The sequence below is a fragment of the Cupressus sempervirens genome, chromosome 8 (assembly GCF_028749045.1).
Source record: "Cupressus sempervirens isolate cs-2001-9-10 chromosome 8, ASM2874904v1, whole genome shotgun sequence".
Lineage (NCBI taxonomy): Eukaryota > Viridiplantae > Streptophyta > Pinopsida > Cupressales > Cupressaceae > Cupressus > Cupressus sempervirens.
Genome location: NC_143125.1, coordinates 408,766,380 through 408,793,901, shown reverse-complemented (window position 1 = coordinate 408,793,901; position 27,522 = coordinate 408,766,380). Strand labels below are relative to the sequence as shown.

Here is a 27,522-nt window from a genome sequence, read left to right as displayed (position 1 = left end):
AGTATGAGTCAGTTTTGAATGAGTTGTTGGGATAGTACCTTCTGAATCCACTTTAGTCTCCTCACACAAATGACATTCAATTTCACCTTATCAAAGCCTCTTTGGATCAGACATCTCTTGTCAAGAGCATTAGAGCCCCTGACATTCCACATAAGGAACTTCATTGCTACCCAAGAGAGAACAAGTATCTCCCAGATTGAAGCTTAGTTTTCCTCTTCTTGTTGCCAGCATCCTCCAAAAATTGCTAAATAGATTTCCTACCCTGAGAGCTTTGGCCAGTCAGGTTGGCCTTAGCAGACTTAGATGTAGACTACATGATAGATAGACATTTTGAAATGCCCACTTCTTTTGAAAACCCCAAAGGATCACCATTTGATTATTAATAAACATGACCTAGAGGACTAGCCAAACAATTAAGGGCACACTTAACATCCTCAAACGATACTTCCCGGACTAAGGCCATATGATCCAACACTGCCTAGTTACTACCCTCATTAGAACCTTGTGAGAAATAGGGTCTTCAAGCAATGATAAGAGGATTGAATCTATTGAAGCTCTTGTGACCACACTTTCTATTATACAATCACCCCAGCCAACTCTAGCCAAAGTCTACTTTGAGCCTAACAATAAGGTTTCTTCCACTTGGACTGTCACCCTAGGGTTAGATGAAGGCATCAAAGGATAAGATCCATACAGACTCGACAAGGGAACAAGTCATCACGCTTCGCTATACCACCCTCATCTTCATTCTAGGATTCCAACACTTTAGCCAGCTTCTCCTCTGGAGATTTCTCCTCCTTACTCTTGCCTTTCTAAGAAGCAACACATTCTTTCTTGCTATGCCCCCATTCCTTGCAAATCCTACATTTCTCTATAGTTTCTTCTACCTCCTACTCTTGCCACCAATATCCCTCTGAAGGTCAATGTTCAATCACTTTGGGCAAGAAAGGATGAGGATTCCACATGATGCAAATGTGTGCATCATGTACGATGTATCTCCCCAACATATCACCTAAGGCTTTAAAGGTCTCTTCGTTCCAATAATCATGCAGAAGATTGTACAACCACATCCACATTACGCATTTCTTCAATCGAAGCCTACTTGGGGTTAAAATTAGGGACCCAATCTTTAATGAACAAACCTATACCTCCCATCAAAAAGGGTCCATTATACATGATCCACGACCTATCCCTATTTGTCCCTACGATGACCAAGCAAAAAAAATGTTTGGAGGGAATTTAAGAGAAAAATGGGCACCCCATTCTTCATCCACCATTTCCAAATCTTGAAATAGGATGGCCACCTGCCACCCCACTTCATGAAAAAGCCATCAATCTCAACATTTAAACTAAATCCTTCCGTGCCTCTGAATCTATTTGGATGTCCAAAACCTTGTTGTCTATTGTTGTTGGAGTCTCCTTAGTGATGGCTTCTTCGAAGCCTCCTTACTTGCTTGCCATACCTTCTTTTCCACCTATTTGAAGCCTCCTTTGAGGTTGTTGAAGATTCAAGAATATCCTCATTGTTTTGCTCTGGGGTCGGTCGCTTCCTTGGAAACTCTCCAAAATCATAACACTTTGAAAGAGCCCCCCTCTAGTATTGTCTCTAGCTCTAGGCAGCTGCCATGGCAAACACAGGCCATGCCTAAAAAATTGTCTGGGAAACGACCACCACGGACATAGTCTACAAACCCTAGTTGCCTTTGTCTCTCCATTATGTCACCCAATTGTTTCTTTATCCACAACTCCTTCAATCAGTTTCAGCACTTAACTCTTATCATTCATCCAATCATTCCAATGTGTCGCCATGTCAATGGACAATGCTACTTGCTAAAAAGATGCCACTACATCACCACCTTGTGTACCGATAAATTATTCCCAAGGAACGAATACCCCCCTTCTACCTACATTTGGATTTTCACAACATATTATCATCTTTACACTCAAACTAACACCTCATCATCAAATGGGATAACCTAAATTCATAACATGGTCAATTAATAAATTTCATTCATAGATGAATTTATCTAAGGTCTTAATTAGGATCTCACCAAATAGACAAGCCCACAAATATCAATAAAAAATTTCAAATATTGTTTCAGGAATGCATGTTGATGTCAAGCATGTCCCTAAATTGAGCATCTATAATTCCAATATTCAAACATCAATCCCATTCTCCATGGCCACTACTCATTTCTGGTTTTTCTAAAATATACTCTAACCAAACTGCTTCAGGGGAAAGTGGGGAGCTTTGGGCCATGACGAAGTCTCTGATTCAATCATGTTTCTCAAGCTGTCAAAACAATTTGAGATTAAAATTATTAGTAGTTATACTACCAAGAAGTGTTTACACTTTAAAGTTTAAACCTTCAAATTACACTGCTCATTTCTTTTGACTACTTGATGGCAGATGCAAATTTTGGCAGAAGCAAAATAGCTAATGTGATATATTAGCTTTTGAGCTCTAGAAAAGTATAAGTAAATAATTTGAGTCCATATACAAATAAAATTTTAGTGCTCCACCTACCATACATGCATCGTGATACATAGCCTGATTCAAAAAACTAGTTACGCATACATAATTCAAGATGACAGTGGACAACAGAAACTGACTAGTAACATAGAAAGTCTACTTAACATAAAATTCACATCTTGGTAAGAACAGCCTTCACAGAAGTAAAAGCAGCTGGAAAATATCAAATACTGTTCACAATCAATAGAGATATTTACTCAATATTGATTACTTGCACAGAAAGTTCCATTTACAACAGAAATTAAATGACCATTAACAGCAAGGAAGAACATAAATCACAGTGATTCGCAATAGTTTTCTGACCAGTGTGCAACAAGGATGGTATATTATTTTCTATCACTGAAAGCTTTTTGGGGATCATTGGCATCAATAATAGAATAATCTGGAAAATCATCTAGAATGTCACTATAATTCCAACCTCTGGCATTGAGAATTTTGAGAACCTCTTCAAAGACAAATGCATTACCATTTGGGGTGAGGTGTAAACCATCACTGTAGAAAAACAGCAGAATACATAATGTCAATAAAAAGATATATATTTCTAGTCCATATAATGATATTATTTCTTACTTGATGACCTACCTCAAATATGTTTGTTGCCAACCAGGGGTTTCCTGCATTCTTGACCATAAATCAATCACTGAAACACCAGACTCGCTTCCAACTTCAAGGCAAGATTTGGCATAAGTTCCTGCAACTTCATTTGTTCGTTCTGGTAAATCAACAGCATTCTTCCCATAATTAGCTCTGTGAAAGAGAATAAAACAATTATAAATACATAAAATATTGAAACACATACATTCAAAAAATTCCGAGTCACAATTAGAGTTTAAATCCTCATAGATGCAAAACTAATTCAGCTCAAAGATTTAAAGGATCAAAGTTTTTGTTCAGATTATACAAGGTGAGAAATGAAAAATCCTTAATAATTTTGGGAAGTCATTCCCATCAAAATTCCAGTTTTTTTCCCTAAACTCACACAAGCCAAACAACAAAGCGCACACGATCCTAGATGGAGAGCCATAAATAATGACCTTGCATGCTGTACACGCCCATTCTCATCAATCGGGGGAGGAGTGATCAACACTATCAGCATTGAGTGTGAACATTTCTGCACTATGAATAGAAAAGAAAATTAGCATATTACAGTTTGGCAATAGAGTTATCTTCAAACACTACTTATTAAATAAAAAAGTCAATATTAATCCCTAAAACCAGTTGAAAAGTTTTGTGCTGTCATATTAAAAGCATCCCGTTCAAATTTTCAAAGCTTAACATGGATGTTACGCATGCCCTATTGTTAATCAAATGACAAATAGAGATTATCCATGCAAGTCATTTCAAAAATATTTATCCCCATTTTCACTAACTCTACTGACGCATTGTGTTATTATTATGGTTACAATTAATGGATGTGGCTGCTGCCAGAAAAATAAGCCTCACACAAAATATTACACAAAAAGTGTCTTTGTAGACATTTTTATTCACACTTATAGTTGCACAGTTGTTCAAACAGGCATTTACTCATATATATTACCATAAATACTTGTTACTTATATCTAGGTCAACCTATTCCCTGGGGATTTTGAATCTCGGGCTCGGTTTATCTCAGGGTTTTTAATTTAATAATCGGGTAATCCTGTCGGCTTGCTTTGTTTTTGTGTCCAAAAATTAGTATAAAAGGAAGCCTAGGCACCTCATTTTGGTATCCATCATTATCATTGAACATCCTCAAGCTATCAAGGTGTGCTCAAGCATTCAAGCAAGTAGATTTTCATCAAGCATTCAAGGCATTCAAAGATTCAAGGATCCTTTGTGAGCATTTCCTCTTCAAGATCTAGTGTTTTGTTGGCCATCAAATGAGGAGATCTATATTGAGACATTCGTCATCTTCTTCAGAGATGCACATTTACATCCATGGCTCCAGAGTCCATGATGTGGTTTTGGTAAATCCATTGTATTTGTGGAGATCTCCTACATCCTACATTGCGAGTTCAACATCATCAACATACAAGCATTGCAAATCCTTATTGACAAGGGTTTCTACATGCAAAATGAATACTTCCATTTGTCTTGCTTTCCTTTACATATTTACATTTCAATTTCAAGGTTGACTCCTCAATCTAGGGCTTTACCAAGGCAAGCCCTCATCCACCCAAAACAAATAGCATAATTGAGACCACAAATCTAAAAAATACTCGCCAAATCATTTTTGAAGAAATTGGGTCTATGTTTTCACAATCTCTTAGGAATATGGTGATGTCCTCGTAAAGCGTCCGAGAACACGGTGACCTAGTTGATATCTTCTTGAGGCCCTGAGAAAAAAACATTTTCTTGTGTTTGTGAATTTGCAGTTGAAAGTTTCCTCAGTTTCAAATCCGGGATTTTTGGAGCGGAAAAGTATATTACTTTACACATTTCAAGGTGACTACTTTATCATTTATTTCATCTTTTAGTCTAGACCTATTTTCATATCTTAGTTGGATTGATTGCTTACATTAGCACTTAAACCTATCTTACACTTCTCATTAAATCAATTAGCTCAATTACACTTTTACATATTTACATCTTTAATCAAAATTTAATTACATGAAAGAAGACTTGCTTGCATACTCCCTTGATATAATTTGGTTTTAGCAATAACATCCTTTTATCTCCTTGGGTTTTTGCTAATCTAGCTTGAGTTATATTAAGAGTTATGTATGGAAGCCCCTATTTCTCTTGTATTAAATGTTAGTGTGAAGTGGAAACCCTACCCTATTGAGCGCTTCCATTTCACCACTAAACATTTTGGTGAACCCGACTTGTCCCCTTTTCTTATTGCAGTTAGATTGTTTGCATTGGGTGTTTACCTCCTTTTTGCTAAACCCGGCACATGTCTTCTTTTAGTTTTTGGAGTTAGATTTAGCTATATTTGTGTGGTTAGATATTTTTGTGTTCATTGTTACATGGATAATTGTGTGGTTAGATGTCATTAGACCTTCCTTTTTTTATCTTCTCTTTAATGAGCTTTATTACCTTAAGCCCAACCCCTAGCATTCCCATTAGGAAAAGTCATAGACTCATGGGATCTTTTGATCATGATCCCTCTTTTCTTCCTAGGACCCATAATAACATTAATATTTTTACTCAAGATCTCAATCCTATTATGGAGCATAACTCTTCTCTCTCTTCCCATGATGAAGAAGAGTTCCTCCTTTGCAAGTTGATAAGCTCTTTCACGAGTTTGATAAATTGGAAAATTGACTTGTGCAAGAGTACCAAAATCCAAATAGTGATGTCACTATTGAGGCTATTAAAAAGCTTATTACTCATGGTGATAATAACATTTCTATCTTGCGTGGTATATCTCACCTCATTAATACTCATGTTAAGCCTTTGACGAAATGTGCTCAAGAGTTAGGATATACTCCTCCTTCCACAACCGTTGAACATTCTAGTCCTATTTCCACTACTATTTCTAATATTCCTACATATGTGTCACTTCTCATGACAACTCTATGCAAGTCTCCACTCCTCTAAGTGTTGGTCTTCCTAACTCTTCACTTCCCTTGAGTGTTCCTCCTACCTCTGTACCTTCTTCATTACCCTCATACAATGTCATTCCTTTTACATATTCCAATCCTCTACATGTTCCTTCCAATCCTCCACCATCTTTACAATTTCCTTTCACTTCTTACTTTGCTAGTATATCCAATATGTTTATGCCTACTATTGCGTCTTCTAACCCTACCATTAGTAGCTTGATTCAAACTGTCGCTGTTTTGCACCAAGTGGCTCAATTCACTCAATCTAAGTACTAAATCCCTCCATGTGACATTTTTAATCCCCTTTCCTTGCACATCCTTCGTGTTGTTATCCTACAACATGTTGAGATACCATGTCTTGAGACTTATAACGGTAAGGATCATCCTGTGATTCATGTTAAGACTTTCTAAATTATACGTAGTGATTTTGCTCACAACTATAAGCTCGGGCCTAAGTTGTTCACACGTACTTTTAGGGACAAAGCTTTGCAAAGGTATTACTCTTTACCCCCTTATTCTATTGATTGCTTTCAACCCCTTGCTAATGCTTTCATTCAACAATTTCAAAATAATATTGGACCTCAAATTTATTTGACTAATTTAATGCACTATAAGCAGAATGTTAAAGAAAAAGTTAGTGATTTTATTGGTAGATTCAAACACTTGTATGCTCAAATTTCTTATATTGTGTCTGATCATGATATTTAACATATTTTTATTTCTACCTTGCAAAAAGACATTAAAGATAAGATTCTTACCAAGTATACTTCCTTTTCACATCTTTGTGGAGTGCTTCAGCATTATCGATTACAATGAGTCAAGTTAAGAGCTCTACTCTAATGGCTCATGTTACTGTTGATAAGATTGACGTCATTGTTCATAAAAACAAGTTGTCTAAGCCTAGCAACTACATCAAAATTCACAAATCTACCAAGACAGTTGATGATCAAGTGGCTACTACATCCAAAGGTACGGCTACTTTTCCATTTGTGTATCATCCTAATCGTAAATGTACTCCTTTATCTGAATCTTTACCCTTAGTGATGACGAAGTTGACTAATGCTAACATTCTGAAACTTCCTCCTATCCATCCTATTACACTAACAAACCAATGCCCAAGTCATTTGATTATAATGTTTTTTATCGATACCGTCGTCAATATGGCCATGATACTCAAAAGTGTTATGCTTTGAAAAATGTTATTCGAGACCTTATTGATTACAATGCTATATCTATTGATGTTGAGGTAATAGTGTGAATAAATCCGTAGCACCTCCTAATCAAAACTTGTAAATCTACACTAACCCCTTGCCTTCACATTCAACAAATGTCATTTATCAACCTCCTATTACTAACATTAGTTATGATGACAAGCTGGAAGAAGCTAATCATGTGGTTAATCATGTTGATTCCCAACCTCAAACTTCGATTTTACCTTCGCAAGAACCTAAACTAGGGTTTATCATATCCCTTCTCATGGTGTTTTGATTGATCCTTCTTCCTCCTTGAATGTTATCATTAAAGAACACCTTTTTAATTAGAGATTGCATAAGAATAACTACGATACATATAGCATTTGGATTCAAACTTGCAATGGTTTTCTTTACCGTCCTCAAGATTCTATCAATCTTCATGTGGCCTTTCTAATAAGGTTGTTTATACTACCTTTATTGTTATTCCTACCTCCGATCACTTTCAAGTTAAGCTCGGTATTTCATGGCTCTGTTCTATGCAAGTTGTAGCCTTTCCTATTCATAAGTGCATCAAATTTCTCCATTAAGGAGAAATTGTCACCACTAATCATTCCCTTTATAAACCGTAGCGACCTTGAGATTGCGTTGAGATAGATGTCTATTGTCCATCTCTCCCTACAACACTACCTAGATGTCTTGATCATCTTTATTGATCTTATGGAAAGTATAACATAGCAAAGATTGTTGAGCTTAGCCTTCCTAAGGTTGATCCTCCTGTAGCCGTCTCACTTAACCAACCTATTCCTCCACCTCTCATTCCTCAACTCATAGATGTTCCCTCCTCAGACCCTATGACCGTTGAGCCTAATCCTTCAAGTTTATCTTGTAAAACCATTTGTAACCAACATGCTCATCAATGTCATAAGAACCGTGAAGCTAAGGCTAAGGCCCATGTTCTTGCTTCTCAAACTACATCTTCATCTCAATCTTTGCCTTCCTTCGATCAGCCCATGCTTGAACCTTTGGAGTAAGTTAATCATAGTAACATTCAAATGCATAAATATGATGATTTTTTCTGTATTTTAGATTCTGTTAATCTTAATATGGAAGATACTCCTGATGATGATTCTAATGCACATGTTAGTGATGATGAATATGAAAATGTTGATATAGATTATGATTTGCCTAACATGGTTTATATGTAACTAACGCTCACTCCTAGTAAAGAGCACATTGTTGGATGTTGTTCCTCTTGCAAGTCGCCCACCTTTCTGTAATGTTATAGATCAAGTTGGGGGGGCAACATGCTTGATGTGGACTTTTTGAGCAAGGTAGGTAGTCTTTGTGTGTTTGTATTGTGTTTCCCCCTTCTTGTTCTCTTTGTTATATGTTTTGTCTAGATTGCTTTAAACAGTTCTTGTTGCTCTGTCGGCATAAAATTATAAAGTAGTCAAACATATCGTACATGTTCTTCTATTTGTACCTCTCTTCTTCTATATGTTGTTACAAGTTATGTTGTCTATGTGTTGTTATTGTATATGTGCCCTTGTGTAGTCTTCTTGGATGCTTGCGATATAGTAGCACCGATTCTTTTTGGTGTCTGTGTTGCCAGCCTAAAAAGACTATTTTTCGTATCTCTTACATACTTTTTCCTCCATTGTGTTGTAGTTCTACTTCTTTTGGAGAATGACGACATTTCATACTTTATATCATATTACATATTATCATATGATCATACTAACCCCAATGTTAGTAGATCCCTCAATGCTCTCTTTTGTCATGTCTTTATTTCCCTTAAAGTGTTCTCTCCTGGGGGCATTTCACAGTGGAAATGTTCTTAGTGGATGCATGTACACTTCCATTAAAGCTATTGCTCCCGTTAAGGCGATGGAAATTGCTTTAACATGGGGGCATACACTCCTCTCACTTTTTACACACATGCACATTGACAATTTGCTTTCCTCTATTTTAACTATTGACAATTCATGGGGGCTTGATCTTTGTTCTTTTGGATATCTCTTTGGACTACTGACAAACCGGGAGGCCTAATCCTTGTTTTTGATCCCACTTTGGATTACTAATGATCTGAGAGGCCTGATCATTGTTCGGTCCTTCTTTAGACTATTGACAATCTGGGAAGCTTGATTTTGTTTTTGATCCCTTAAGGACACACACGCATCCTTATGCTTGGGTCGTCTTTTCGATTCTTACTTTTGGGACATGGAGTTCCCTTAAGAATGAATCCTTTTGATGAATTGGCTAGCATGTTAAACACACTTGCTAGACCGTTCAATGCCATTTTTGTTGCAGCACACCCTTTTTTTCGTGTAGTTCACAATAAGGAACCCAAACCTTATTGGGTGAGTTGGCTATGCTTTCTTGTTAGTGACATCTCTCTTATTTTGGCTTTGGATATGATGAAAACTCAAGTCTACTAGGGGCTTGATGGTTTCTTTCTCTCCTTAGTCACGATAAGATGTAATGTCCCCATTTTAGCAGTTGACCAAGTGTGTGTGCGTTAGCCTTGTTCTACATGGTCCCGAGGGCTAACGAAGGGTTTAATGGGATCCTGGAGTGTTTTGGCCTAGTCATTTCCAATTTGGGCCAAAACGAAGTTGATTTACTCAGTTTCAGGCATACTTACTATTTTTAGTGAGTCGGCAGGACACAGTGCAGGTCAATTTTGGTGATTGGATTTGATACTCCTCAGTGAGAGCTTTCCGATGAGCTATCACTCGCATTATTCGGAGTCCGATTGCTAATACATTTTAAGGCCTGAAGTTTTATTAAAGTAGCGTCTAATTTAATTGTAAAATATCAAAGTGTTACTTTAATATTTATTTTATGGGGATGTGTACCCAAGGGAGACATAAGGGGTATTTTAACATATGTTTTATATACTACACATCTTTTATCCCACATTGCCCATATGAGTTGAGCGGACCCTTGGAAATAGAATAAAAGGAAGCATTTGTGGCTTCATTAGGGAGGTCGAATATGAGAAGAAATTGGTGTGTGAGTTGCAGCTCCGTTCTTGGCATTTGAGGACGTCTATCCTTTCTTGTAACATTCTAGACGTCATTCCCTTGGGGTTTGGCCTTTGGAATTCTTTGTTATTGGCTTCATTATCAGGCAATTTAGTTGCATTTCCAGCTACAGGCAGATCTGGTATTTTGCTCATATCTTCTTCACTACTTTTCCGACGCTTATGCCGCTTTGAGGGAATGATATTACGAAGGTAGTGGACTGATTGAAGAACAAAGCACTGTAGCAGCAAGTTCGAAAGCATGGGCTAGAGTATTATGTCAATACTGCTGAAGTAATTAGTGAGTTGATAAATCTGCCATGTATTTGGTTTTATGAATTCTGAAAATAACATTTTATTAACAGCAGTTCATTTCCACTTTGCATATTATTGTAGTTTCTTTCTTGTTTATGTTGTATGATACCAATTCCATGCACAAAACACAACAAACAAATAAACGTTTGATTTCCAGAGTTATAAGGGGTTTAAAACATTAAACGGAGAAATAAGAGGTTGAATGCAAACTGTTTGACAAAATTCCTTTCAGCGAATTGGTTTAGTTTTTTGGGACATCCAGGGGTGCCCATTACAGTGGTATCAAAGCTATAAGTCCTGCCATCCTGTGGAGGTCTTATAGGGAATTTGGAACAGCCGGATAGAGGGAAAAGTGTTTGACGAAATGTCAAAACACTAAAATCAGAAATTAAAAAAAAACACAGGCTAAGTATTTATGTTTGAGCATGCGACAGGGGCCTTATAATTTCCGCGATACCAAAGCAAGACAAAATAGGATTTCAGACTTGCAAAGCAAATAGTCTAGTACATCCGTGCAGGGGGACATTGAATCCAGCCATACAGACACAGAGGAGATATTCTTTGATCAGGACAACAATATGGGTGATCGAGATGACAGGAATACAGGATTAGGCAGAGGCGAGAATGTCGGTCCAGATCAGGGGGACGTAATGTTCAGACAATTACTGGATACATTAGAGCAGGGGCAGCATATGCAGCAGGAGCAGAAAAGGTGAATGGACATGATGTTGCAGCTCATGGCTAGACAGATGGGTGTCAATATTAATCCAGGTGATGCCAACAACAGAAACAATAACAATGAGGGAAACAATAATAATGGGGGAAACAATAACCATGGAGGCCAAGGCAACAACAATGGTCCTAAGAATAACATTAATAGTAATAATGGACATGGCAACAATGGGAATGAGGCTGATAACTTTAGACACGTTACACGCCCAGCGCGGACTGCGAGCTCGAGACCTCTTCTACCCACCTTACCACCCAGAGATCTGGTTCAACCAGTAAACGAACCGCAAATTACCGAGTTACAGGATCAGTTCAGGAGGGACTGGGAGGCTAGTGGACCGGAGTTTCAGGCGGATATTTCCCTCAGAGATTATATGGACTTGAGGAGGAGACACATGCCTAGAGCAGGAGGGAGGAATCAAAACTTTGAGCTGAGAAAGAAAGTTGGAAAACTTTCCTTACCTTATTATGATACTTCAGGGAAGATGACTGCACGAGCTTGGGTGTAGAAAGTAGATACATACTTGCAGCTAAATCCTATGCCTGAGGAGGAGGCTATCAAGTATGCGGCTATGCACTTGGATGGCGTTGCACATGAATGGTGGCATCATGGCATGGTGACTTTGGGGCATAATCAGATTACATCCTATGAGGAATTCACCGAAACATTGATTGAGAGATTTGACACTAGGGATCCCAAGTTACATTTCAAGGAACTAGCACAGTTAAAACAGTCAGGTTCTGTGGATGCTTACATTGCCAAGTTTCAGCACTTGTCTGTACTTGTTACTGATATCTCTCCTAGGAGATTGGTGGTGTTATTTTGTGATGGTCTTGCTGATCCATTACGAGGTTGGCTGAAGGGACATGATCCACTCACCTTAGCTGAAGCAACTAAAAAGGCACAAGATTTAGCCCCTTCGGTATACAAAGGAAAAAACCATTCAACAGATTCTTCCTACCGCAAGGACAAAGACAAAAAACCGTTTCAAAAAGAGTATAGCAAACCCAAAGAAGGATCAAAAGGACTAGACAATGAAACCTTGAATGAACTTCGAAAGAAGAAGCTGTGCTTCCATTGTAGAGAGCCTTGGGACTTATCTCATAAATGTTCTCTCAAGGCTAAGGCAAATCAAATGGAGTATTTTTCAGCAGAAGATTCAAAGTCAGAGGGGGAGGATCAGCACTCCAATTCAGATGAGGGTAACACTATAGAGGAGAGCAGTATTCCTAAGGATGATAGATCGTTGGCACGCTTGACAGGGGCCCAAAAGGCAATCACATTTAAGGTCAGGAGTACTATCCAGGGGCAGAAAGTGATATCTCTTATTGACACTGGGGCTACACATAACTTCATAGATGCACAGTTGGTAGCCAGGAGAGGGTTACAAACAAAGGAGCATGATGGGTTTAGAGTCATGGTGGCTAACGGTGATAAATTATTATGCACTCGGAAGATATCTAATCTTCACATCAAGTTTGGAGATGGCTACGAGTTGAAAGATGAGTTCTATGTTGTGGACATAGGAGATTATGATGTCATCCTCGGCATGACATGGATGGCTTCACTAGTGGAGTTCACACTCAACCTAGCGAAATTGGAGATGAGATTCCAGCATGAGGGCAGAACTGTGGTACTTAGAGGTCTTTCAGATGGAGGTTGCAGAGTAGTGTCCTTGAGGAGAATGCAGAGACTTTTTCGTCATGATGACATAGAGTGGGCGGCAGAGCGCTACATTATGCCAACTTCACCAGAGCCACAAGAAAAGAGTCATCCACTAGATATCCAGAAGATACTTGATAGACACGCTAAAGTATTTAGCGATATTCCTCATGGGGTTCCTCCTGACAGAGGGATGGAACATGTTATTGAGCTTGAGGAGGGAGCCAAACCAGTTATGATTACTCCCTATCGTCATCCTAAGAAACACAAGGATGAGATAGAGAAGGCGATTAAGGATTTGTTGGAGATGGGGCATATCAGGCCCAGTAAGAGCCCCTTTGCTTCAGCAGTAGTATTGGTAAAGAAGAAGGATGGGACAATGCGCATGTGCATCGATTACAGGGCACTGAATAAGAAAACAATTAAAAACAGGTATCCCATTCCTAGGATTGATGAGCTGATTGATGAGTTGCATGGGGCATGCTTCTTCACCAAAATTGATTTGCGATCCGAATACCATCAGATCAGGATGAGAGCAAAGGACATTGAGAAAACAGCCTTCCGATGTCACTATGGCCACTTTGAGTTCATGGTTATGCCATTTGGTCTAACCAATGCACCCGCTACATTTCAAAGTTGTATGAACCAGGTATTCAGGAAGCAGCTGAGGAGATTTGTCTTGATCTTCTTTGATGACATCTTGGTCTTCAGTAAGACCTAGGAGGAGCACTTACATCATCTAGAGGAGGTGTTATCTATTCTGGAGAGAGAGTCATTGTATGCCAAGGAATCTAAATGTGAGTTTGGCATGACTGAGCTCCTTTACCTTGGGCATATCATTAGTGCAGATGGTGTTCGGGTTGATCCCGAAAAGATTAGAGCTATTGTAGAGTGGCCTACTCCCACAAACCTTACACAGCTTAAGGGATTCTTTGGTTTATGTGGTTTTTATAGGAGGTTTGTTAAGGGATTCTCACAGATTGCTACACCCTTGACAAATCTTACCAGGAAAGGAGCCTTCGTGTGGACAGGGGCAGCACAGAGATGTTTTGAGCATTTCAAGCAGGTAATGTCTTCATGTCCAATTCTAGCTCTACCGAATTTCACGAAGCCTTTTGAGCTTCATTGTGATGCATCAGGTGATGGGATTGGAGCAGTATTGATGCAGGAGAAGCATCCCATTGCATTCGAGAGTAGGAAGCTCCGAGGAGTTGAGAAGAGTTATTCTGTCTATGATCGGGAGATGTTGGCCATAATGCATGCATTGGCCAAATTTCGATCATATTTGGTAGGTGGACGTTTTGTGATCAAGACTGATCACAACAGTATTAAATACTTCATGAGCCAGCGTGATCTTAATGACCGGCAACAAAAATGGGTGACTAAATTGCAGGCTTATGACTTTGACATAGAGTTTGTCAAAGGTAAGAAAAATGTGGTGGCTGATGCCTTATCTCGGAGACCTCACTTATGTGCTCTGGCAGAGATTTCAAGAGATTGGAAAGATCGGATTATAGCAGAGTATGTCGGAGATGCTTGGGCTTTTGGATTGATTTTAGGTACCATACAGGATGATCACTATGAGGTGATAGATGGATTGATCAGAGTTCAGGACAGGGTTTATTTGATTCCGTCATTACATTTGAGAGAGGCGATACTGAGGGCATTTAATGATGCACCCACAGCTAGACATCCGGGGGTCTTCAAGACCTACAGGCAGATCCGAGAGTATGTTCCAATGTTCAAGGATGATGTTCAGAGGTATGTCAGGGAGTGTGTGGTTTGTCAACAGAATAAGGGAGAGCACACATTTCCTGCAAGTTTATTACAGCCCTTGCCCATTCCTGATAGGAAATGGGAAAGTATTTCGATAGACTTCATCACTGGTTTACCACGAGTGCAGGGAAGAGATTGCATCTATGTGGTGGTGGACCGCTTGACGAAGTTTGCTCACTTCTTTGCTATTCCGTCCACTAACACAGCAGCACAGGTGGCAGATCTTTTCTTTAGAGAGATATTCACGTTACATGGGCTGCCCAAATTCATTGTCAGCGACCGGGATAGTAAGTTTATGAGTGTTTTTTGGCAAGACTTGTTTAGGTTGTGTGGTACAGATCTTACACCTAGCACTAGTTATCATCCACAAACAGATGGGCAAACAAAGATTGTGACTAAATGGGTGGAGGGATATTTGAGGAACTATGTAACTGCACAACAAAAGGCTTGGATCAGATGGTTGCATATGGGAGAGTATTGTTATAACACCACTTATCATATGTCCATCAAGATGACTCCTTTCATGGCACTCTATGGTTATGAAGCACCTAGCTTCATGGATTTAGTTTTGGGGGACAGTAGAGTGCCCAAAGCCAAAAACTTATTGCAAAATAGTCAGGACATCCTGAAAGTGCTCAAAGAGAATATACAACAGGCCCAGAATCAACAGAAATTGTATGTTGATCAGCACCGAATAGAGCGTAGCTTCAAGGTAGGGGATATGGTTTACTTGAGGCTACAACCATATAAACAGTCATCGCTCAAGAAGAGCGGAGCTGAAAAGTTGAAACTTAGATTTTATGGTCCCTACAGGGTGATTCGCAAAGTGGGCAAAGTCGCCTATGACCTTGAGCTTCCAAAGGGCAATCGAGTGCACAATGTGTTTCATGTGTCTAGGCTTACGAAAGCCATTGGTCAGAATGTAGTGCCTTCTGCAGATTTACCCCCTTTGGATGAGGAGGGGAAGCTTGTGTTATTACTCGAGGCTATTTTGGACACCAGAGAGAGGAAGATTAGAAACAGGATAGTGAAGGAGTATTTGGTTAGATGGAGAGACCTGCCGGAGGAAGATTCTACATGGGAGAGTGAGCAGGTTATTTAGCAGGCTGGACTGAGATTGCTTGAGGACAAGCAATTTCAAGGGGGGCGGACTGTAATGTCCCCATTTTAGCAGTTGACCAAGTGTGTGTGCGTTAGCCTTGTTCTACATGGTCCCGAGGGCTAACGAAGGGTTTAATGGGATCCTGGAGTGTTTTGGCCTAGTCATTTCCAGTTTGGGCCAAAACGAAGTTGATTTACTCAGTTTCAAGCATACTTACTATTTTTAGTAAGTCGGCAGGACACAGTGCAGGTCAATTTTGGTGATTGGATTTGATACTCCTCGGTGAGAGCTTTCCGATGAGCTATCACTCACATTATTTGGAGTCCGATTGCTAATACATTTTAAGGCCTGAAGTTTTATTAAAGTAACGTTTAATTTAATTGTAAAATATCAAAGTGTTACTTTAATATTTATTTTATGGGGATGTGTACCCAAGGGAGACATAAGGGTTATTTTAATATATGTTTTATATACTACACATCTTTTATCCCACATTGCCCATATGAGTTGAGCGGACCCTTGGAAATAGAATAAAAGGAAGCATTTGTGGTTTCATTAGGGAGGTCAAATATGAGAAGAAATTGGTGTGTGAGTTGCAGCTCTGTTCTTGGCATTTGAGGACGTCTATCCTCTCTTGTAACATTCTAGACGTCATTCCCTTGGGGTTTGGCCTTTGGAATTTTTTGTTATTGGCTTCATTATCAGGCAATTTAGTTGCATTTCCAGCTACAAGCAGATTTGGTATTTTGCTCATATCTTCTCCACTACTTTTCCAATGCTTATGCCGCTTTGAGGGAATGATATTACTAAGGTAGTGGACTGATTGAAGGACAAAGCACTGTAGCAGCAAGTTCGAAAGCATGGGCTGGAGTATTATGTCAATACTGCTGAAGTAATTAGTGAGTTGATAAATCTGCCATGTATTTGGTTTTATGAATTCTGAAAATAACATTTTATTAGCAGCAGTTCATTTTTACTTTGCATATTATTGTAGTTTCTTTCTTGTTTATGTTGTATGATACCAATTCCATGCACAAAACACAACAAACAAATAAACGTTTGATTTCCGGAGTTATAAGGGGTTTAAAACATTAAACGGAGAAATAAGAGGTTGAATGCAAACTGTTTGAAAAAATTCCTTTCAGCAAATTGGTTTAGTTTTTTGGGACATCCAGGGGTGCCCATTACATAAGATCAGCTCTTGCTCTTGATCTACTTTACCATGAGTTTGAGGCAACTCATACTTGCACTAAAGTGGGCACTAAATGTACCATCTTAAAAAGGATGCACTCATTATTTAAGACCTTTTCGCTCTTGTCCTTTAGTGACCTTATAGACTATGGATGGAGTCATGCTCAATCACCTCTCCTATTTTGCTCCTTATTTTCCACTTTCACCAATGCAGTCTCTGAGATCTCAAGGTTGGCTCCCTGTGGGCCAAACCGGGAACAAGTCGACCTCTTTTGGAATAAGTTGACCCAGGTCGATCTGCTCCGAGAATATGTGGACTCGGTAGACCTATTCCCCATTGATTTTAAATCCCGAGCCCAATTTTGTCTCGAAATGTTAAATATAATATTTCGGGTAATCTTGTCAACTTGCTTTGTTTTCACACCCAAAAATTAGTATAAAATGGAAGCCTAACCACCTCATTTTGACATCCATCATTATCCTTGAACATCCACATGCTATCAAGGCATGTTCAAGCATTCAAGCAAGCAGATTTCCATCAAACATTCAAGGCATTCAAAGATTTAAGGATCCTTTGTGAATATTTTCTCTTCAAGATCTAGTGTTTTGTTAGCCATCAAGGGAGGAGATCTAAATTAAGGCATTCATCATCGTCTTCATTGATGTACATTTACATCAATGAATCCATGATGTGGTTTTGGTAGATCCATTGCATTTGTGGAGATTTATATCCCACATTGTGAGTTAAAAATTGTCAACATACGAGCATTGCAAATCCTTATTGACAAGGGTTTCTACACACAAGGTGAATACTTACATTTGTCTTGCTTTCCTTTACAAATTTACATTTCAATTTCAAGGTTGATTCCTCAACTAGGGCTTGACCAAGGCAAGCCCTCATCCACCCAAAACAAAAAACAAGATTTTTTGTGTGCAGAAGCGAGATAGCAGAATTGTAACCATAGAACCAAAAACATTCGCCGGACCATTTCCGAAGAAGTTGGGTTGAAGTTGTTACAGTCTCTCCGGAACATGGTGACTTTGACATAAAGTGTTTGGGAACATAGTGACCTGATTGATGTCTTCCTAAGGCCTTGAGAAAAACAACATTTTATGGGTTTTTGGTTGTGATTGCGAATTTGCAGTCAAGAGTTCCCTCATAGTTTCAATTTTGCGATTTTCAAAGCAAAAATGCATATTCCTCTACACACTTCAAGGTGAGTACTTTATCATTTATTTCAGCTTTTAATCTAGACCTATTTTTATATCTTACTTGAGTTAATTGCTTATCTTTCGCAGTTAATTGCTTATCTTTCGCACCTAGACCTATCTTACACTTCTCATTAACTCAATTAGCTCAATTGCACTTTTACATTTTTACATCTTTAATCAGATTTACATTACATTAAAGTGGACTTGCTTGCATACTTCCTTAATATGATTTGGGTTTAGCATTAGCATCCCTTTGTATCCTTGGGTTTTTGTTATCTAGCTTGAGTTATATTGAGAGTTATGTTTGGAATCCCCTCTTTCTCTTGTATTGAATGTTAGCATGAAGTGGAGACCCTGCCCTATTGAGCACTTCAATTTCGCCATGAAACAAAACTAAAATTCTTCAACATCAAATGGCACCCTTAGAAGCATAAGCACCATGTACAAGAAATCACCACTAATGGTGTTTCTGACCAAACAAAACAGAGGTTAGTAAAGCAGAAATCTGCAAAAAAATCCCCCATTTTAAAAAATTGAATACAATTTTCAACAATTTATGTATTTAAATTGTGTTTAAGACCCTAATCAATGTCCAAACTTTTGAAACCCTTGAGACCTACATGATATTTTTAGGGCACAACTACAAGCAGGAGCTCATCTAGATGTGCATAGAAGGTGCAACTAGTTGCAAACTTTCAGAGAGTATGGAAACAATGCATTGAAGCCAAAGGTAGGCAATTTTTTTCTATAACAATGTTGCATTACAACTGCACTACAAGAGAACCTAAAATGGGACCATCATATTTCTTGATATGTCCTTTGGTAAGTATAGGGGTTCATTGTGTAGGATTCAAAGTACCACTAACTAGTGTGGATAAGTCCAACTTCCTTTTTAATTCAAGAAACAATTAAGACTAATGGGCCAGCTCGCCATTGAAAAGAAGTGGTTCCACAACCAACAGTTTGGTCAATTAGCCCAAAATCAATCTATGTATTGCTAGGATATGGCTGATCTGTATAAAATGTTATCTCGCATGCATAAAATGTACAAGCCGTTATAGGAAAGAAGATAAAAATAAGCCTATAGGTATTAGATGGTCATTATATATTTGGTGAATTAAGTCAGTGTGCACAAGTCAGGAACAGTGTATAAGCCAAGGAATCATGCATACAGTCCTCTATTCACACCTGAGTCCAAATCCACAACTTCTTATGAAAGTGACTTTCTTTTCTGAACTTTGTGTGATGTGAATTTTCATCAAGTGTGAACTTATGTTCTGTTGGCACTTTCCACGAACAAAAGAAAAGTGAAAAGCTAAGATTTCGACATTTGTTGGTTATTTTTTATTTTTGAATTTCCATTTTCAATACTCTAGATTGCAGAAGTTATCATTATCCACATGTTTTAAGCAGTTCAAAAAAAAAAGATTGAATTCAGATTGAGTTTCAGATCAAAGGTTTGCAGTAGTTTTCTATTTGCAGACCTGCAGATCTTCCTTATGGCAGATACGCCGGGCTCAGAACATACTATGGACTCATGGAGTAATTTTTGTAAGCTGTCCTAACATCCTGAAGTTTATTGAAAATGGAGTCAGCGACCCACATTTTACAACAAGAGAAAAGTCATAAATTTATTTCAATATAAAAGGAGTAATTTTTGTAAGCTGTGCTAACATCCTGAAGTTTATTGAAAATGGAGTCAGCTACCCACATTTTACAACAGGAGAAAAGTCATAAGTTTGTTTCAATGTAAAATTATTCTGTTAAATCCTTTGATGCCATGACATTCATGTACAATACTGAATTCTTTCTGCAAGCATACTATCATACATGTAAGCTCTTTAAGAACAAAAGTTATTATATGGCATTGAAGTTTGAAAAGCAAATACAGGCTACCAAAAATCCTTCTAAATCTGATTCTCAAATAGTCCACTCAGATTTTCTTACTAAACCTTCAAATGGGTTATGATCTGGTGAAGATTTGACTTGTACTCTGTAAGAGGCACATGCTGCCGCTCATTGCTCCTCCCTAGTAGAGCTGCATCATTAGCTCCAAAAAATACAGTCACCACTGATGGTTGCTTTGAAGACTCCTGCACAAAAAGGAAAATGCATTACATAGGCTCTTGGAAGAAACCTCCAAAAAAAAATAGAAAATATTTGTGTTCATTTATTCTTGAAAAAAGAATATCACGAAAGACCACCTGATGTTCGGGCCTCTTATAGGCTGAGGAACATAAACAATTGTAGGGATTTTATTCTCTCATGCATAAAGATTCAAAAGTACAAAATTTCCATGTTGTGCATGTTCAACATGAATAGCACACGGGCAATAAAGACAATTCCCCTTTTGAATTCAAATGATGACATGGCACATTAATCTGGCATGGCAACTGAAGAAGACAAGCAAGCAGCTGAGGTAGTTAAATAACTTAAGAAGACAACCAGGCTGCTTAGGTAGGTAAACAACAACCAGCTTAACCAAGCAACCAACTATCTCAAGCACACAAAGAAGTAGCTCAATCAGCTCAAGCAAACAACCAGGCAGCTCAATCCAATTTGCTATTGCTTTGAGTAATCTTTTAAGATTTATACAACCTCAATCATCAACCTTTGACATCAATGATGACATATTCAACACTATCCTCCTTTCTCATTGATGGAAGCTCCATCTGAAACCAAACCTGAAGCAAAGAACTGCTCTGAAATAAACTGAAACAAACCTACTCTAAATAAAGTTGCTCCACGTGACTTATTTCTCTCCCTTTCACATCAATGACTAAAACCAGCCTGCACAAACTGAAATTGGGGCTGAAATAATATGACAATGAAAACTCCCCGAGTCCAAACAACAATTTAATGATGGATTGGAATCACTTATATTCAACACTATCCTCCTTTGTCATTGATGGAAACTCCATCTGAAACCAACCTGAAGCAAAGAACTGCTCTAAAATAAACTGAAACAAACCTACTCTAAATAAAGTTGCTCCACGTGACTTATTTCTCTCCCTTTCACATCAATACTAAAATCAGCCTGCACAAACTGAAATTGGGGCTGAAATAATATGACAATGAAAACTCCCCAGGTCCAAACAACAATTTAATGATGGATTGGAACCACTCCCAACTTTTCCCTTTTAATATTGTCAAAATGAAATTATAGATCGTTAGCAGCCTTGCTTGCATCAGCAATCATTTACCATCGTTTGTAATCTCACAACAGTCTGAACTGGAAACTAAATTATGTCCTTGATCTCACAATTAACTCGCAATTGATAAATTGTGTTTCAAAGTTTCAGACCTTCCACATTAAGACATTTTCAATTTTTGTCTCAGCGTCATCCACAGCAAGTGTACCTTTACCTCTTATTCTTGCATATGTATTACAAATCTTAGTTACCTTCATTGGTGCATTTGAAAATTAAAAATGCATTTGTCTCTAAGCAAGTGTGCCTTTACCTCTCTCTCTTTTTTCTTTTTTTGGGGGGGGGCGTGCAGGGTAGGAAACTTGGGGACGGCGTAGTTGTACCCCAACTGTCCCCAGTACCTAATGTCATCCCCTTTTTCCCAGCCATGAGAAACATTTGCTGTTTCTGAGCAAGTAGCTTTTTTTAATTGTTAGGCAGATCCCACATGGGTAGAAGTATCAACTAAAAATTTTCATACTCTATTTGGAAGCTAAAAAGGTGAAGTTTTCATTTATTCATTTCAACCATTCTTGGCAAGGAAAAAAGATATAGCAGAAAGAAAGTTTTCATTTTTGAGTTGCAAGAGGAGGGTTTGACACAAAATCTTCTTCATTTCAGGTATGTGTTTCATCTTCCATTTGGTTATGGCCATTTGTTTTCATTTCATTTTACATTTTTTTTGCATTGTACAACATATAAAGAGAGCATTTTGAGTGAATTTTTTTCTTTTCAACTCGCAGCAGTGTTATATATTTCATAATGATGATGAGCAACAACAGTGAGAGTGAGGAAAGTGGTAGTAGTCATAGGATTGAAGTGGAAATTCAACAAACTCAACCTCAAAGAAAAAACGTAGTACTAGGGCAGCCATAGGGGGATCTTCAACTTCAGCAGTGTGAACGTGGCAAGGTCAACATTTATGTTGGTAGACATTTGAGCAATTCCTTGTTAGGGATTTCCTTCCCTTGAAGATTAGTGATGGTTGTTAATGTCAATAGACATGTACGCAGTTGGCTTGTTAGTGGGTTCTATTCACTCAAAAATCATTAATGACCGTTTGTGTCAGCGGACATAGAGAAGTCAGTTTGATTGGTTGGTTAGTAAACCAATTAGTCAGTTGAACTCAAGAATGGAGGTACAAATCAAGCAAAGGTGATGAACAATGACAGCACGTAAATCATACTCTCAAATTTAAAACCATGGCCAAGGTGGTGCAATGCTTTGCATGCAACCATCAGTTCACTTGAATCAGATATACATCCTAGTCAAATGGTCATACTAGTTGAGAGATACCTAAGAGTTGTGTGGGTTCTAAAACCAGGCTTAGATTGCAATCAGACCTAGTCCTGTGTCTGCACCATCAAGAAGGCTAGGGCCAATTCCAATAGGAAGGTGTGCAGGTGACCACCAGGTCTATGGTTAGGAGGTAAAGCACATGATGGCACTCTCCCTTTCCTAGTAAAGTCAAGGATTGTAAGAGACTCCAAGATGGAAGAAAGAAACAGTGATTCCTTTCTCTCACTTTTGTTGTTGCATTTCTTTTTGAAAGAAAGAGCAGATGAATCTGGTATTTGGAAATATTTGTGTTCATGGGAAAAGGATTTCATTTCTATCTCAGTTTTTAGAAGTAATGGAAAGTGCAATTTGTTTCACTCAGTTGAAATAATTTAAATGGTGAAAATTGGCTTATATTTTATTTTGAGACAATTAGCATGTTAAATTACTTAATACCCTATTGATGAAACCTGAATAGATAAGGGTAGAAATAATAATAGCAAAAAAGTTACAATATATTGCAAGTAATTATACCGGTATTGACATAGTGTAATGGACCAAATATGGTGATGTTCTTGCCACTGAGTTTCAAACTCCACTGCAGTGTTATTGTTGAGTGTTTATGCTTGGGATGAGATCCCCCATTTGCGATCTCGTTGGTTCAACCGCTCTTAAAAAAATCACAAGTTATCATGGCACACCTCCCCACCCAAGTTTTCATCAACAAGAATTACAATATAAGCTGGAAATAATAAACGCTGAGTTTTTTGAAAAGCAAAAGACATAAGCTAGACAAATTTAATTATGTATAGATCATTTAAAAGTCAGTTTGAAGGTTTCCAAAACCACAGATTGGAAATCCAATAGCTTTGCCACTTCTCCAATAGGATTACTTGATCAATTTTGGCCAACAAACAGGAATAACTTCGATTCCCCTGCACTTCAGGCTTCATTACACCTAGGCAGGTAAACCTTCACCTCGAACTTGATTTCCTTGTTCAAAGCTTTTATATAGCGAATTTAGACTTGGTGAGTTCTTAGGCTGGCAAGGTCCTTAAACTCAATCAAATAAAGTATTACGAGTGCTTGAAATGATTGAATGTTTTGTATACTGTTTATCAATAATTAATTCAGTGCTTGAAAGAAGGAAATATATAGATTACTGACTTCATTTATAAATCTAATAATTGTACTTCAATGATTCAAAAGACCAGTGCCTTTTCTTATCCGGACAACAGAGTCAACTACAACAAGGATTATTACGTGCAACCTTATGCGATGATATATATTTAAATATCATCAATTTCTCATATGCTCTGCAAAAGACAAATCTATATTCAAATCAATGTTAATCCAAACGGGTCTTATCTTCTTCTGTAGAAATCCAATTAGACAGAGACAAAGAAAAAACCTAGTTATTTCACAATACCTATGATTGTAGAACAAAGAATGCAGAAAAGTCCAATGCAAAAAACCTTGTCAAAAAAATTCAATAATCTTATTATTGATCATAAAGGACGAATCTGAATCATAATTTTAATCTCTTTGCCTTGAGTCACATAAAGAGGAAAAACATTATTTATCATTGAAATATATAAGTTTATATTACAAGCCACCCTTTATCATCCTTATTCCTCCATACAAGACTTTTTTTATTTATTTTAATATTGCTTCCCAATTGCTCTTCTTTTTTTAAATATACATATACTTTCATATCTAAGAGTCCTGCCCTTTTGAAAGTGCCTCTTCAATTCCAATGCATAAGCTTTTCTTTTATCATAACCTCAATTTATTCGTGCCCCTTCGTAATATAATTTTGATAATTATTCCTGGCAGGCTCTTTGCAGATGGATAAATATTTGTTTTATTTGCCTCAACTAATCTTCCGTAAATATTTTATTAAGTTCATCAATGTCCATATTGGTGAGCAAAATTCTTCAATATCTCTAATATAGAACTGTGCAAAATGTTGCCGTCTCCCCCAGCACCCTGGGTATCAATGTTCATCTGAATGGCATGACTGGAGTTCCCTAGACCATCTTCTGCTGCCAAGCTTGACCCATGAGACTGGTTCCACTCCCAACAGTGTCACGTATGACTTCCATTAATTTGTTTATTCATTATTTCATCGGGGCTTCTTTGCTTAGCTTATCACAGTGTATGGTTTGGGAATATCTGCGTGAGACAGTCCACACAATCTTTCTCTGACTCTCTTTTGTTCCCTCTTGCCACTGATTAAGATCTCTTGTTTCCACATTGCTACGCACAGGCTTAAATTATCAATGTATTCACTTTTGTTTTGTATCTTCTACTTTGTTGTGTATCTTGCTATGGTCTATTCTAATTATTTGAGACAGTTCTCTTCTGCAATTGCTGATCTAAACTGTATTTTCTTATTGCTTGAATAGTTCTCTGGCCATAATAAATTTATTTTCCTGTGTGGTCCGATGATTTTCCTCTATATTCATTCCATCATATATCTCCATTCCTGATCTATCTCCATTGTAAATCTATGCATCTTTATGTTTCCACAAGATAAGTTTGGTGAATGGGTAAAAATACCATGGACGAAAGTAGGTTGATGCAACTGAATTCATGACGGTGATAGATCCCTGACTAACCTGATGGATGCTTGGTTCCTCCAGAGTTGCATATGAAACAAACTTTTGCCCTGTTCAGGAATTTCAACTGTCAAATTCTTCAGAAAAACTCATAGTGATGTAAATTCTTATTTTGCATATAAGGATCCCTCTACATAGTTTCTAAGAACCAAGTCCTGATCAGATTTGATATCTAACGACTGTCAATTCCTTTTGTTGTTCAATTGAATCGAAATGTTTAAATTGATGAACTCCTTATCTGCTGGTATGCTTACTGCTCTTTATCTGATTGCATTCGATAGAAGAGAGACTTAATTGTATTAACTAGTGATCTCAATAAGGATTGAACTCTATTGCTGATACAATGTCACTGCTTCTTCTTTTCTGCGAATGACTCTTGATTGCTGATGTTGTTCTCCCTTATTTATATATTCCTGCTGTCTGTATTATAATTTATTATCACTTGGCTGGGTAGATATGTTTTGCTGATTAGGATTATAAAGTGCTTAGTGTAGTGCAGACTGCATATACCAAGGTCACTCAGTATTCAAATCTGATATGATCTTCATATAATTCTCTCTTTCTGGTATATATATTATAGGCTTGATTGTCTTCTTTACATCCTCATCTGGTCCTACAAGCCTTCACAAATCTGCACTTATCATAGTCAATGGCTCTTAGTATAAATGCCTGGTTCTGTAGTTCAAACTATCATTCTCCCATGAGGATTCTCCCATGCATTCACTTGCGTAATTTACTCGCTCTTCCCAATCAGAAATGGAGATTAAAATTTGGGCTCAATCAGAATCCACTCAAATAAAGTCATGACTTCAGTGGCTTTGAACCTTTTTCCTACAACCCTAACCTAGCATGTCCACAACTTTTGCTCACTGTATAATTTTTTTCCGAAAAGGTTCTAATGATAAGATAATATTTTTCTGATTTAATTGCAATTTAAAAGAATCGAATCTTTTCGTTTGTTAATTTATTCCCAACAACTGTTTTTTCTGCCTGCTGCTATGATTGAAAAAAATAGATACATTCAGGAACCATTAAACACTCACCTGACATACAGCATGGTACATTGAAAATGTTAGTACTTGTAGAGCTTTCGCATGGCTCAAGCATCATTTTCGCATTCCAACCAAAATTGTTGCTATAAAATATCATTATGCATCAAGGAAGATTAGATGAGGCCTTCAATTTGAAATGCATCCGAATAATTTGATTAACCATGAAGCACTAATAATAAGCAATTCATGGACTCCCATTTTATGCCAGAGATTAATTATAACCATTCTACATTAAAAAAAAGGAATATTCCCCCTATAGTCATTAATCAAATATTACTATTTAAAACTACCACACATTGAAAATCAATGAGGTTCTCTCCTTGGGACACAATCCATCACAGTCAACTGAAGATGAATTCAGAAGCAGCACTTGAAATATCAAGATGGACAAATCTGGCATAGTGCACCCAAAAATCTCTCCAAGAATAAATAAGCAAAAAGGGAAAAAACATCAAACAATCAATGCTGTCCCTCACCATTATGATAATCTAGTTTCTTAAAAAAAACTGTGCTTAAAGAAGTAAAAATTCTCCCAAATGACAGAAGAACTCACATTTCTTAAGAGAGACAACAAGATCCTTTCAACTTTTGCAAAAATCACCTATTGTCTGATTATCAAAAGAATAACAAGATACCCATACAGACAGGCCTGGCTCTATTTAGATCAGAGTTACGGAAAATAGAAAGGGCTAGCAATTGAACCTTGTGCAACTTGAAAAGTCGACATTAGAATTGGTAGCAAGCATCAGAACTGAAAGCTGGGTTCATTAAGAAGGCTAACTAGCTTCATACACTCAGCAAAAACATGCATGGTTGTATTCCCAGCACAGTCAACAGCAAAATGTCCAATAACCACGACATTCAAAACAACAACATTTAGAAGTTCAATGGCACCATGCCCATAAAAGTAACTATAAGGGTTATGCATTGTTTAATGATGAAACAGACTCCCCAAATGACACTAAATTTAACAATTTGCAGGCCCTCTCTGAATTAATGCTGTTAAGAATATTCTCAGTAAGGTGCTAGTATTCAGTTGGTCAAAACATTATCTGTAATGATGTTCATAATAATCAGGTTATCGATGACAGTTGTATACCTGTATTGATCTTTGCCA

The 27,522-nt window shown here is 37.7% G+C and overlaps 1 protein-coding gene across 2 annotated transcripts in view; it reads right to left on the bottom strand.

Moving 5' to 3' along the window:
- Positions 1–2,609: 2,609 nt before the first annotated feature.
- LOC149543004 (GDSL esterase/lipase At5g62930-like) overlaps positions 2,610–27,522 on the bottom strand; it is a 34,316-nt gene continuing 9,403 nt past the window's right edge. For both annotated transcript variants that reach the window (XM_089797931.1, XM_089797932.1), the window contains 4 exons: positions 20,219–20,359; positions 3,568–3,644; positions 3,116–3,280; positions 2,610–3,025 (listed from right to left, as the gene is read on the bottom strand). In XM_089797931.1, the coding sequence (XP_089654057.1) occupies positions 2,860–3,025; positions 3,116–3,280; positions 3,568–3,644; positions 20,219–20,359 (549 nt within the window). In that variant the 3' untranslated portion in view covers positions 2,610–2,859. The remainder of the gene's footprint in view (positions 3,026–3,115; positions 3,281–3,567; positions 3,645–20,218; positions 20,360–27,522) is intronic.